Raw genomic sequence first — 13,026 nt, 5'->3', positions numbered from 1 at the left:
TTAGTAAAGTCAAATTCTATAATCATAGCTTTTTAAATAATAACGTAGAATATAATTTTGTTGTACTTTCAGGTCCAGTTCTGCAGATTTTCACAACTCTGGGCCAATATGCACTGGCCAAGCCTTTTAGTTGTTTACATGATAGTTACACAGGCATCTGGTTTATATAGTATTTCATACAGTGCAATAACCACATAGAGTTAACGTACAACATGCAAACCACCTAAATTCAGTTAGTTTGTTGTGTTCATATCTAAGGAGTACTGTGCAACTCTCAGAAACAGAAATTGGACATTATTGACAAAGAACTAAATTAGTGAAAATCTATCCCTTAATGCAGTGAAGCTCTTGAATGTCTCAGCCAGAGCACCAGGAGGTTGTTTAGTTGGAGATATTTTAAAGCTCTTTCTACACTAATATAATCAAGAGACAGTGCCCATCAGAGGCAGTTGCAGCCTAAGTATTTCATAGAAGGCAGTGAGGAAGGAGTTAGGTAAAACTACAGAAAACAGCAAGATGGTTAGCATTAACAAAGATGTGTTCCTGTCACATGTGGTGTCAGCGTGTATCAACAAAGTTGGTCTTTAAGCCTCCTTGATCCTGAGACTGCTGTGTGTCTGGTTAGTTGTCCAGCCAGCAGAATGTCTTGAGGAGTCAGGATGGATGCCTTGAATACCCTATCTACACCAGCATTCACATTTCCCTGAAAAAAAAAGAGTCGCTTACCTGAGACAGTGTCCAGTTTATCAACCACATCTTGGCATCACTTGGCTTTTTGAGTGTGGGCTGTGATGCATTGCTAGTTGCCCTCCAGTCAAATCAGTGGGTTGCTTTCTGCTAAGGATGTAAAAGATTTCCTAAACCAAAACAGTTTGCTGGTCTCTCTCAGGCTGTATCCTACAATCTTTTAGATACAAGAATTTTCTACAGGTCAGCTCCTCTGTGCATGCTGAACACTGAGAAGCAACAGCCCACACGCTGCTTCTTGGAGTTCCTTTAGAAGGCCAGGTCCTCTCAGGCACCCCCAGGCTTCACTATTTGGGGCAGGGATAGCACTGACCCCAAGCCCAAGACTCACCCCAGCCTTTCCTAAATCCCAGCACCACTTGTTACTTTCTCATATTTCCATGAATTACTCTCATACTTCTCTGAATCTTCTTTCTTCCCAGGGCCTAGTAGGACCTGCAGATGTGCTTTATGGTGGATTTTTTTTGTTTGGTTTTGTTTTTCACTTTTCGGGCTTTTCCCAACCTACTCCAACTCCTCATGGGTTACACACTTTCTGACACTGCTCCAGTGGAGACTCACAGCTCCTTCGAGCTCCTTCAGCTAGCAGTACCCCTCTCACACACCAGGCTAAGCCTCTTGCCAAGCTCCTTTCAAGCAGCACTCAGCAGAAAGCCCCTGTTCTGCACTGGACTGTGACCATGCCATGCTCAGTTCACACCCTTGTTGTTGGAGAGTTTCAGAGAGACGAAAGTGCACTCAAGGCCTGGGAGTAACAATTCTAAATTAATCGCTGTGTGCAGGTTTATTCTGTTAATAGCATGAGATGCTATAAATGCCTGTTTACCAGTGTAGAGAAACTGCCTGATGCTTTACTGTATAATTGAATTCCATGATTTATTTTGAGTTGTATGAAATAATAAGCATAGGCTGGCTTCAGCTCTGACTTATACTCTCATAAACGTAATTTGTTTGACTGCAGTGGAATTACTAAGGAGTTATAAAATCAGCTGAAGAATCTGCTGTAAGCATATTGCACATGAAAAGGAAGGCAGAAGGAAGTGCTACATTCAACTTCAAGGGCCTTTACCTGACTTTTATATATCTAGTAGAACTTTTTCACACTAGTTGGCTGCTTTATTTTCAAATAGAATTCAGTGGTGGAAATTACTACACTTTAAAACTCAAATCTCCCTGGAATCCAGAAAAAAATCACCTGCCAATACTGAGACTAGTGGTGTTTTATATCTTCTTGCTGATAAAGAAGTCTGCTATTATACCAAAGTCTTAGGTCCACCAGTAGAATGGAAGTGGAGTATTAAAAAGTCTTAAACAGTAAACTCATCACTGTTCTTTTGTCTGAAGTCAGAAAGAAATTATTTTTAAGAGAAATATGAAAAATAAGCAAATTTTATTGGAATTAAATTGTGGAGTTGAATCTGGCTTGCATTTGACTGCTGCCTCAGCATAACATCAGGTAGATTGTGATGCTGGCACATTTACCCATCCCTTCAAACATTCTGCCAAACTCCTGACTGTAGACAAAAGACATCCCATGATACTCATGAGAGAGATTAGGGCTTGTTGGCGTTGATATCCTATTAGTCATTGATATGACTAATTAAAGATTTTTTTTTCATAAAGCAAACATTTTAAGAATATATTGATTGATTTTAATCAATAAGTAAGTAAAACTGTACTTCTGGTAATCAGTCTAATAATTCCTGAAGGAATTAAATAAAGGGAAAATAAATTTCAGTACAAGATAGGCAGAGCAATCCCAAAAATTATCTTTCAAATTATTAAAACATGAAGCTCAACACAGTATTGCTGTCCCCTGTGCCTTGTAGACAAAAGCACAGAGACATAGAAAAAACAGCAAACAATAATAGCGCACTATAATTACATGAAGCTTACTTTCCCTGAAAAAAAAAACAAAACCCCAACAAAATTAATGCAGCGCTGCTGTATTCTGTAACATGGTTGTAGTCTGTAGTCTTGCAGTCAAATAATTGACAGGGTCCAGAATCCAGCAATTTAAAAACATGCACAAATAGATTGAAGATAAAAAGTAGGGTCAAGTATTAAAACTGACAGCACTGCATTAAAAGTTTTATCTTTACAGTGTCCAGACAGGAGAAAAAAAAAAAAAAAAGGTAAACTCCCAGTTTATATAAGTAGCAATGTTTTTCCTAATGTCTACACAGAAAGTGTGGTTTACACTGGCTAAGAGTTTTCCCCTAACAGTGATTTTTGAATATTTTCTTTTTCTATTTTTTTAGTAAGAAGAAACCTGTAAGCAGGACCTTTTTTCCCTTGGAGTTCTACTCTTGCTGTTTTTTCCCCATGCATGGTCATAATTTTCTGTATGTTACATCATAATTTCCTCTGCAGCAGCCAGTTTGATATCACAGAAGATTATGACTGCAGGTGAAAGAATAAGTAGCAGGAGCAGATGAATGCCTCAGTACAAAAACACATGCAAAGAAGACCTAATTAAAAAATAGAGGAAAATAAAACATGTAGAAAGAACTCTTCCCCTCACCCCTTGGAACTGTAAATTGGTTCATCTTTAAAAAAATAATAGTTAAAAAACAGTTATCCATAAAACACTGGTCTAATCTAAACAATACTTTGGTCAAAAAGCAGCCAAGAACTGTAGCCAAATGCAATAAAGATGAAGCACTGAAAGTAAAATGGCAGTATGTAATTTAAATTATTTGATCATTATACCCAATTGCAGAGTAAAAGAATTTTAAAGGAAATATGTATTTTTTTCCACGCCACCAAAAGATGCTGCCTTAGCAGCTTGGTTTATGCAAATAAGGGACCTTGATCATACAACTCATCATTTCCCTCTCTGACTTGCACCATTAATACCAGTACAACTATTTACACCAATAAACTTCTGTAGAACATAAATTGGAGAAAGGAGAATTCAGGTTTCCAGTTGAAGACAAAAGCAGAACATTTCAAAGTACAAATCTTAAATTTTAAGCCCAAAATAATAAATAATTTTTAAGAAGTGCTGTCAAGTAGTTTTCTAGGTGATTGTCTGAGAAACGGGTGTATTTTTCTGAATCCTACATAGATAATAAACATTATAACAACATGGTAACTTGTGATTTCTGGTGCTTTTTAAAGGTTAAATCTATTTTGTGCATTTTGAGTCTGCAAACCAGTATAGGGCCCCTACTGAGAAATATTTAATAAAATCATATTGTGAAACACAAAATTCACATTTCAGAATGAAGATATAGTAACAAAGATTTAGCAAAGAACTCTTTAGACAGCAGTGGCTCTGTGGTAGTCATGATGCAAAAATATCATAGGAAAAGGTAATTCAGAGTGTTCATACCTTACCTTTTTGTGACAAAAAAATGGGACAGACTTTCAAACAACCATTCAGTACATTATCATACTGAACATAATTTTCTATGCTTTTACTTAGTCGTTATTTAAATCACTATGATGCCATCATCATCAGAATTGTAATTTTTACCAGCCTGTGGGTTTACTCACCATATACACACTTAACAGAGTGCATCTTTGCAGGACCAGGATCATTTCTGAAGAACAGACTACTAACTGTAGTTTAAATATTAGAGATGACAAAGAGAAAAGTTTGGAATAATGGAGGAACCAGACCAATATATTTTTAAACTTAATTAAAAAATGGGTAAAACATGAGTTTTTAGATCTGTCTGAAACTGTGTTGGTTCTTTTCTTGTGAAGACACAGCTCTGTATCCTAACAGAACATTAATGTTTTTGTCCCAATCTGTGTGAGATGCATCTGCTTCTTTAATGTCATTTGGATTGGCAGAGCTTAAACTTTATAGTTAAAAAGGGTTCAATATGAAACCAACAAAGTTAATTTAAGGTTTAGATTAAAGAACACTATGTGAGTTATTTGCAGAAAGATTTTCTGCTATCTGCCTTTACTGTGGCACAGCTCTTTGCCTGATGTAACTATATTTCCAGAAATAATAACATTAGTGGTGACTAAAGTCAAACTATTGGTGCATGTATTTTAGAAATAACTCAGTGGCTGCTTATAGCTTATGCTTTATGTTGTTTCCATACTTTAAGCTGTTTCTTGTCAACCTTTTAGGACTTAGTGGTTTAGTTTAGGGTTTAGAAAACAAGGGAAGAAAAGTCAAGGGAAAATTATGCAAGCACATCTTAGGAAAAGGAAATTGAAACTACTCTTAAGTGCTGCATTTTAAAGACCTACCAATCATATGCACTACAAAAATTTTGGTCTTTGATTGGGCATCCATTGGAGTAGACATGGCTGAACCATGGGGAAATTTGACAAGACTCTGTTCCTAAGGGGAACGTGAGCAGTCACGGTAATTTGATAATCCACATTAAAACTCAGCTTTGCATAAAACTCCTGTGAGTAAATCAGGATAGAAAAAGAGGCTGTACTAATTCTTAGAGATGATTGCATTGCATTGGGCTAAAGAACATTGTGGAAGTAACAATTCATTCTGTAATAAATCTTACTGTACATTTTGTAGGGAAAAAAAATCCCTCTGGTCTCTTGGGTTGTCATTCTGTCATCTTTAAACAGTATTATGTGTACTTAAAAAAAAGAAACTATACAACAGCATTGCCCTTTATGAGCTGTAGTGAAGCATTTTTAAGCAGAAATGTGAATGCTCTCATTAAACTGTTCAATCACTGATCTCTTACGAATAGCAAATGTTTATTTAAAAAGGTCACAGAAAAAAATTTCAACACAGCTTCTGGGAGGCTGAAAGCACGTTAAGAGTGGGAGTTCATAGAGCTGCTGAACTGCAAGGTAATAGTTGGGTTGAGAACAAGACATAGCAACATACTGTGGTCTTGTTTTGACTGTAAATGATTTGGAGTTCAGTGAGTATTCTTGTGTGCAAAATCTGTTTCTTAGCGACAGAGCAGGGAGAAGTGAGTAATAAGTACATGGAGTATTCTGAGTCAGAAATACACTTTTTGCTTGGGGATGCAACAATATAGCCTGAGCTTGGAGTGGGTAGTCAGGACTTTCAGAATTTTCCACCTACATCTGGTACAGGATTCTCTATGGCCCTGCACTAATGAGCTGAGTTAATCCTTTTGGGCATAAGGAGGCAGCACCAGGAGATCCTAATTATAGCACTATCCCAGGTCTGTTCTTCACCCAACTGCCTGGGGCAGAGAAGCAGCTATGCAGGGTGAGCTCTAGCGTGGGAAAGAGGTAGAGCAACAAACTCAATTAAGGCATCTCTTTTGCAAATCTACCAGCCTATGTAGTCACGTCCAAGCCTGCCACCTGCTTGGGAGACATCCTGAAGTTCATATTACCCTGACTTTTTGAGTATACTTTAGAGACAGAGTGACATTTCCTGGAGTGAGATTCGTTTCTGAGTCTTTCTGCCTCGCTTTTGCTGTCGGCACAGTGGAAGCTGATTATCTATCTACCTAACAAATATATTGTGTGGAAAAGATTTTTGTCATGTATTTGAAGTGAGAGACTATTAAGTACTTAAAGCAGTTTTTGATACGTAACTTTGACAAACCAGAGAAAATTAAAGTAAAAGAATATATGAGTTAATATCTTACAACAAATGAAAATCTATCACACAGTTATTTTCAGTGGAGTTGTACCAGATTCCATCCAGGTAAGGAACTTGGCTTGTAACTGGTTTTTGATTTTTTTTTTTTAACCCTTGCTTCCAAACCCTCACCCGACCCTTCCTTTTTATTATTCTTTGCTTATATATTTTATATGCAGTTCCATATCAAGACACAGGAACAAGCTTGACTCCTGATACTTATCTCAAGCTTAATTTTATCATGGGTTTAGTTTGTTATTTTCAATTGCATTATAGTAATTTGAGGACCACATTTAGTCCATCTGATCCCAAATATTTCATTTTGCACACCTGTTTTGTGAGTCAAAATCATGTATTTGCATAACTTCTGTAATAGAAAATATGAGAGGAGGATACATAAAACAGGATACTGGAATATTCAAGTCAAGTTGGGGGTTTTCTTGGTTTTTTTCTCTGCTGTTTTGGTAAATGTAAGCACTGAATCTGAATGCCAGTCTGTATTGTCTTGCTGTATTTCGGTGTAGGACTCCCTTTCATTTCAGCATTATGCCTAAATTTGTCACTGCATCCAGGATGTGAGAGATTTATTTCTTTTATATTTCTCCTTTTTTATAGTCCTTCCTTGACACAGAATCTTATCGTGAACTTGTTTGACTGTAAACAGATTCCAGTGTCTCCTTTTTTCAAAATGGAATATACATACCTGCAGTGACACACAGTCCCCTGATGTCCTGAGATCATGCCCAGCTGGAAACAGTCATGGGAGTGACATTTTCCCTCTGTTGCATTATCTCAGTTATTCTGCAAGACACTTATTACTCTGGTAATAAATTTAATAGTTAAGATCCACCAAGATTTACACTTCTTCCTTCAGCTCCACTTAGCAAATTATCTGAAGTCCCTATATCTGCCCCCATATATATGTATATTTATATTTATGAATATATATAGTATAGGTGTATATACAATACTCATTATATATATATATATATATATATATATATATATATATAGTATGTAAGAGGTATATATGTCTCATAGATAGTATTAACACAAATTGGAAGATTTAGAAACTTATTTTTGCAAAGCTCTGGAACTCTTTATAGTGGAAGATCATACTATAAATGCAGACGACCTTGGTTTTCATACTGAATACATTGCAAATGAGGAAAACTTGGTAGCTTGACTACCACATATGATGGGGAGAGAGAGGAGTGATGACTGAGTGGTGAATAACAAGGGAATGAGATTTGCTTTGGTGCCATTAAGAAATTGAGGAGAGGGTTGTTTTTTTCTCATTTTGCAAAACTTTTGCATTAGTGACTACCCTCAAGGTTTTGTTTTCATCCAGATTTTCCAGTTGATACCAACTGTAACTCACCTGAAAGTCTCTCCTTTTGGAAACCCTGAAATTTAGGTTATTGATTGTTGTCTGTTGCTGATTGCCTGCCGGGAAAGGAAGCGGTATTGTCAATCACTGTAATAGAAGGCCAATTTTTCCTTTATTCCTACACCAATGCATGAAATCTGATTTGTTATACAGAAAGGGTTCCATACAAAGATTATGGCATGTTATTTATGACACCTCAGAACATTGTAGCCTTTTATAGATGCAGAGTGAATTTTTCTTTCAGCCATACAAAAAGAATCTGGTAATGGTATTAATTTTCAGGTACAGAAGTACAAAGAACATGGTGTGTGGCAGTGAGTGCAGGAAAAGTTTGTGACTGGGAAGTAATACCTCTCTCTGCTTTGTCCATATTATTCCCCATTCTAAGTAACCTAAGCAATTTATTTTCTGTATTTCAATTTCTCAATCTGCATAATGATAATAGTAATTTATGTGGTCTGCAAGGGTGTATGGACCAGGCTTTGGAAAGTGCTCAGAACCTCCCTCTGGCAAAACCCAGTGTATCTTCAAAATATTATCAGCTCCAGCAGCTCTGCCTTAAATGCTGAACTTCTTTACAAAGGTATTAGTGCCAGGTAGTTAATCCCTTTTGTTGTAGGTGTTTTCACTTTCCTAGCTCTGTTGCACTAAAAACTGTCTGGCCCTCAAGCATCTCTCTCTATGAATTTGACAACACTGGAGGAATGAATTCACTCTGTTTAAAAACTTCATTTTGTAGCTTTGTATGATTACTGTTATGTTTGGGACTCTACGGTGGGTTTTCATTTCTTTTTTTTTTTAAATGTAACTCTTTGTTTTACAGATGAGGGCAGGAACGCAGTTGACCATGCAGGTGGTGCACATATTGTAGTAGACCATATAAGGTCACTGTGCAGTAAAACAGATCCAGCCAGTGAGAAGCTCTTGACTGTCTTTTGTGGCATGCTGATGAACTATAGCAATGAGAATGGTAAACAACACCGAAAATTTGCTTTATGTCTACCAGGAGAACAACCCCATCAAAAATATAAAAGTTAAAGTCAACTGTAGATTTACATTGTGGATACTAACCCTGAGTTATTCTGAAAAGATCAAGTGTCTCAATTCACATATACAGTTTTCTGTTTCAGTAAAGTTATATTCCCAAAAATATTAGATATCTTCCTGATGCAATTCCATAGAGCATATCATATAAAGTTTTAAAATCAACACCTGTGATTTACTTCTTTGTCTAAAAGCAATACATGGAGATGTATCATACACTTTAGAAAAAACAGATTTACAGAAGTAAACTAGAAGGCTACATTAAGTCCTCTCTATCTTTCATTTAGTATCAAACAACACTGTAAGACTAATTTGTTGCAGGCATGCAGTGTTGTCTTGATGATTTGGGGGTTTGTATGCCTTAATCGTTTTTCTCCTTGTGAAATGTATATAAAATCACGCTACTTTCTTCTAAGATAAATGGGCAATCATTTACTTGTATGTTCAATGCTGTTCTGTGTCTACAAATTATAAGTTTATGTTCTTTATCCCATTAAATAGAGATGTTAGGGGCTGGGACAAAAACACAAGATAGTATCTTAAAAGAGAAATCCTTGACCGCTGAGGGTAAGAAAGTAGTGTTCTACACTAGTTGTACAAACATACTGATATTTTAGTACCTAGTTTGCTTCTGCACGCAAGCATGGTTATATGCCAAAGCATATTTTACAGCATTCACACATTTTCAAGTTTTTCAAAATACGAATCTCTAAGAAAACTGGGATAAATGAGGAAAGCTAAATAGAGGCTGTTCCCCTGACTTGTAATGGCACAGATTGCAAATGTAGTTAGCTAATCACATTGTTTCTTCAATCAATCACACCCATTTCCTGAACTGTAATGTTTTATCTTAGGAAGAAGTAGCTTCCTTATTAGCTCCTCACTATTTCATTAAAGTTATCACTTGCTGTAACTCATTTTCCAAACCTATGTCCCCAAAACTCTTCTACTTTTCAGGATGGTCCACATAGGCTTAACTTGTTTTTTTTTTCTTTTAAAATCTTTACTGTATAAATGTTTAATCCGCTGTATCATCTCTTCTAGCATAGTTTCCTTGTGTGCTTTCTGTGTCATCTCTCTGGAGCTCTCAGCTCTGTTACTTATCCACTTCCAGATATCAGTTGTTATGTGTCTCATCTCTTTCTCTTGTTCTTACATTCTTATTTTTCTCCTCTTTTCCTAATATTATCTAAGAATACTTCTTTACAGTACTTCTTCTCTAAATAGGAACTTTCTGGTTGCTTTATTTCACACAGTTTTCGGGAACTTTTTTGCTTGATGTCTGCATGAGTGTCACATTTTATTACATTTCATAGTGTTAACTCCATATTTTCTTTATTTGTTAAAATATTTGGAGCAAATAGATACTCTCATTTCTAAACTACCAGAATCCTCTGGATTAATTAAAGACTAATGAGCAGCCATTATATTTGGTAGCTCAGGACAGAAGAGTCCAGAAGCACTGTGTAGAGATACTGTATCAGTTTTGCTTCAGTGACCAAGCTCCCAGCAGATCTTCCCTAGAAAAACTAATTATGAGATAAATCTCCCAAACAAGCAGCTTCTTAACAGTTCAGCTATTATGAACATTGAATAAATGACTCATTCCATCTAGTAAGATAGCTTATTCTGATGCAATCAATAAAGCAGTTGTGTAGTTCAGTGACAACTAGGAGGATTCACTAGCTGCTCTCTGCTAAATGACATCTTTCATCTTGCAAGAACTAACGAACTGACACAGTATTCACAGGAGCCACTGAAGCAATGTCAGAAGTCAGAAATCCAGGGCTATTCCCGGCTCCTGGATCTCGGTGCACACCACCACATCAGGGAGGAATGCTGGGGGCTTACCAAACCCTCACCTTACCCCACATACTTGGTGGTCTCCATGAGAAAGGACCCTTTGGTAGGTACCCAGCTCCTGTTTGGCCCAGCACCCATGGGTATGCTGCATAAGACCTGTGTCCTGTAGTTTCATTGTGAATTTGCTCACCGACTGGGTCAACCACTTAATTAAAGCCCCAATAATCTGCCAAATCAATACTTAAAAAAAAAAAAAAAAAGAGTTAGAGAATTAAATTTTTAGAAGAAGATTCAGTGACCGTAGCTGCAGCAATGTGAATGGAGACACAGGTAGTTGACCTGTCTTGCTAGTTTTAAGAGCCACAAGTACAATTGTACTATAGTTGTGACCTGCTCTAAAAATATCACCTGTGGACCATTGTAAATTTTCAAGATAAGAGTCAATGTCAAATATAAACTCACAACCCCTTCCATGCATTGTGGCATCAAGTGGATAATATTCTAAGCAAATGCCATTCTTTGCTGACCTGTTAAACGTGAAAACTCAGCTTGCCCTCACAATTAATTGTGCTCACAGATTAGTGGGTACCATTTCAGGATTTATTTGCAAAGACTTGAACCTGTGTTACAGAGAAGATAAACACTGCGTTGTTTTTTCTGAAGGATGAGGAACATGGGATTGCAGCCTAGAGTTCCCAGATTGCTTTGTCTGTAGTTATGGAAACAATTTGGACAAAAATAAAAGGAAAAATATTAGAAATGTAAGAAGGGAGTGTTTCAGTCTTTGAAATAGCACTCCTACCTTCTCTTTTCTTGCTTATATAATCTTTACCTGCTTAGCATGCTATGTTACAAAATTACAGGTGGGGACTGTGAAGATTTCTTTACCACTTTTAATGACTTGCACTCTTTTAAGTTGTACTAGCTATCCAGATAAGGACAATTAAAGCACATTTGTTTCTTAGTTGCATCTAATTATCTGTGAACACCCTAATATTTTCTAATTCTTAGCATTTTATGAGCAAAGAGTATGTAAATTTTTTTGAGTGTAAACAGTTTGTCATTCCCAGTCAACTTATTGCCCTCTTTTTCCAATAGCTACTATTTTATTTTTATATAAATAAATACATTTTATTTATATAAATAAATAGCTACTATTTATTTATACATGAGTTTTACAAAAATGGCAACTGAAGAGCAGCTACAAGTAACACATTCTTTTCCTAAACAAACCAAATTAATAGAGCATTCTTGTAAGTCATCCCGATTCTGGACACTCGGCTTGCAATTCTAACTCCATTCGTAACACTGTAGCCTAAGCTTTAAAACTAAGATTCCCTTTACAAGGTTCTTGTGCTGTCTGCTTGTGTTCAGGAATTATTTTTGCTTGCTGTCTCTCAATTCTTCTTTTGTCTCCTTGGTATCTTATAATTTCATTAGTCACTACAGTATTAACAGAACAAACTCAGCTTTGGCATCTCTTGCAGTTTTTTTAAGATTAAAAGTAGTGTTGATTTTTAATTGCTTTGCTAGAAATCAGAGATGTTTTTCTGATGGAATGCATCCTTTTGCCTTCAGCCCTGATTATCTTGATTCTCTCCATCATAATTGTACTTTACTACCTGAATTCAATCAGACACAAATAGCTCATCCCTGCTTTTCATTATTAGTTCTTAAAATGCAAAGTTGCACGTATGGCTAGGAATGAAACATGCATCGCACATTTATGAATGGTTTTGCTCGCAGCCTGATCTTGAATGAAACAAGTCTTGACAAAACCCTATAACAACTCCTTCTTGGTCAACCTATGCAAACTTTCTTTGGGGTACAGAACACCTGTGCTTAAAGCTGCTGTTTTGGCACCCTTCACTGGGTTCCAAAGACTGTTATAAAGATGTAGAATGGTTTGGGTTGGAAGGCACCTTAAAGATCATCTAGTTCCACCCCCCCTGCCATGGGCAGGGACACCTTCCCCTAGCCCAGGTTGCTCAAAGCCCCGTCCAGCCTGGCCTTGAACACTGCCAGGGAGGGGGCAGCCACAGCTTCTCTGGGCAACCTGTTCCATGTCTCACCACCCTCACAGTAAAGAATGTCCTATCATAACATATAGTGTCTGTGTAGCTATGAATCTGGTTAAGAACAAGAAGCAAAGCAGGCTTGGATAAAGAGTGCAAAACTAATAATTAATCTAATAAAACTAATAATCATATGCAAACACTCACATAAGAGTTAGTGACATGAGTAGTTATTCTGCAGATCTCAGTCCTGTGAGCCAACTATTTACAAGTTAATAGGATCAGTCTATAAGATAGCTAATTGTTTCTTGAGATTTAGAAAACAAATTATGAAAGCATTTTTAAAGAAATGCAGAAGTAATGGAAGAATTAGGCCACTTGGCTTATTATGTAGTCAAATTGGAGATTAGAAGTTGACTGGGGACAGTATGTGTGTGTGAAAGTATACATATATTAATAGATGGGTG

The 13,026-nt window shown here is 36.7% G+C and overlaps 1 protein-coding gene across 6 annotated transcripts in view; it reads left to right on the top strand.

Annotated features, from left to right (window-relative positions):
* RAP1GDS1 (Rap1 GTPase-GDP dissociation stimulator 1) overlaps positions 1-13,026 on the top strand; it is a 94,268-nt gene that overhangs the window by 59,003 nt on the left and 22,239 nt on the right. For 5 of the 6 annotated variants that reach the window (XM_026847440.1, XM_026847441.1, XM_026847439.1 and 2 more), the window contains one exon: positions 8,521-8,667. The exons of the other annotated variant lie outside the window; for it this stretch is intronic. In XM_026847440.1, coding sequence (XP_026703241.1) covers positions 8,521-8,667 — 147 coding nt within the window. The remainder of the gene's footprint in view (positions 1-8,520; positions 8,668-13,026) is intronic. 6 annotated transcript variants of the gene reach the window in all.

This window comes from Athene cunicularia, assembly GCF_003259725.1.
Source record: "Athene cunicularia isolate RWA chromosome 4 unlocalized genomic scaffold, athCun1 chr4_part2, whole genome shotgun sequence".
NCBI lineage: Eukaryota > Metazoa > Chordata > Aves > Strigiformes > Strigidae > Athene > Athene cunicularia.
The sequence above is the reverse complement of the archived record's forward strand: the minus strand, read 5'-3'. Positions and strand labels throughout refer to the sequence as shown.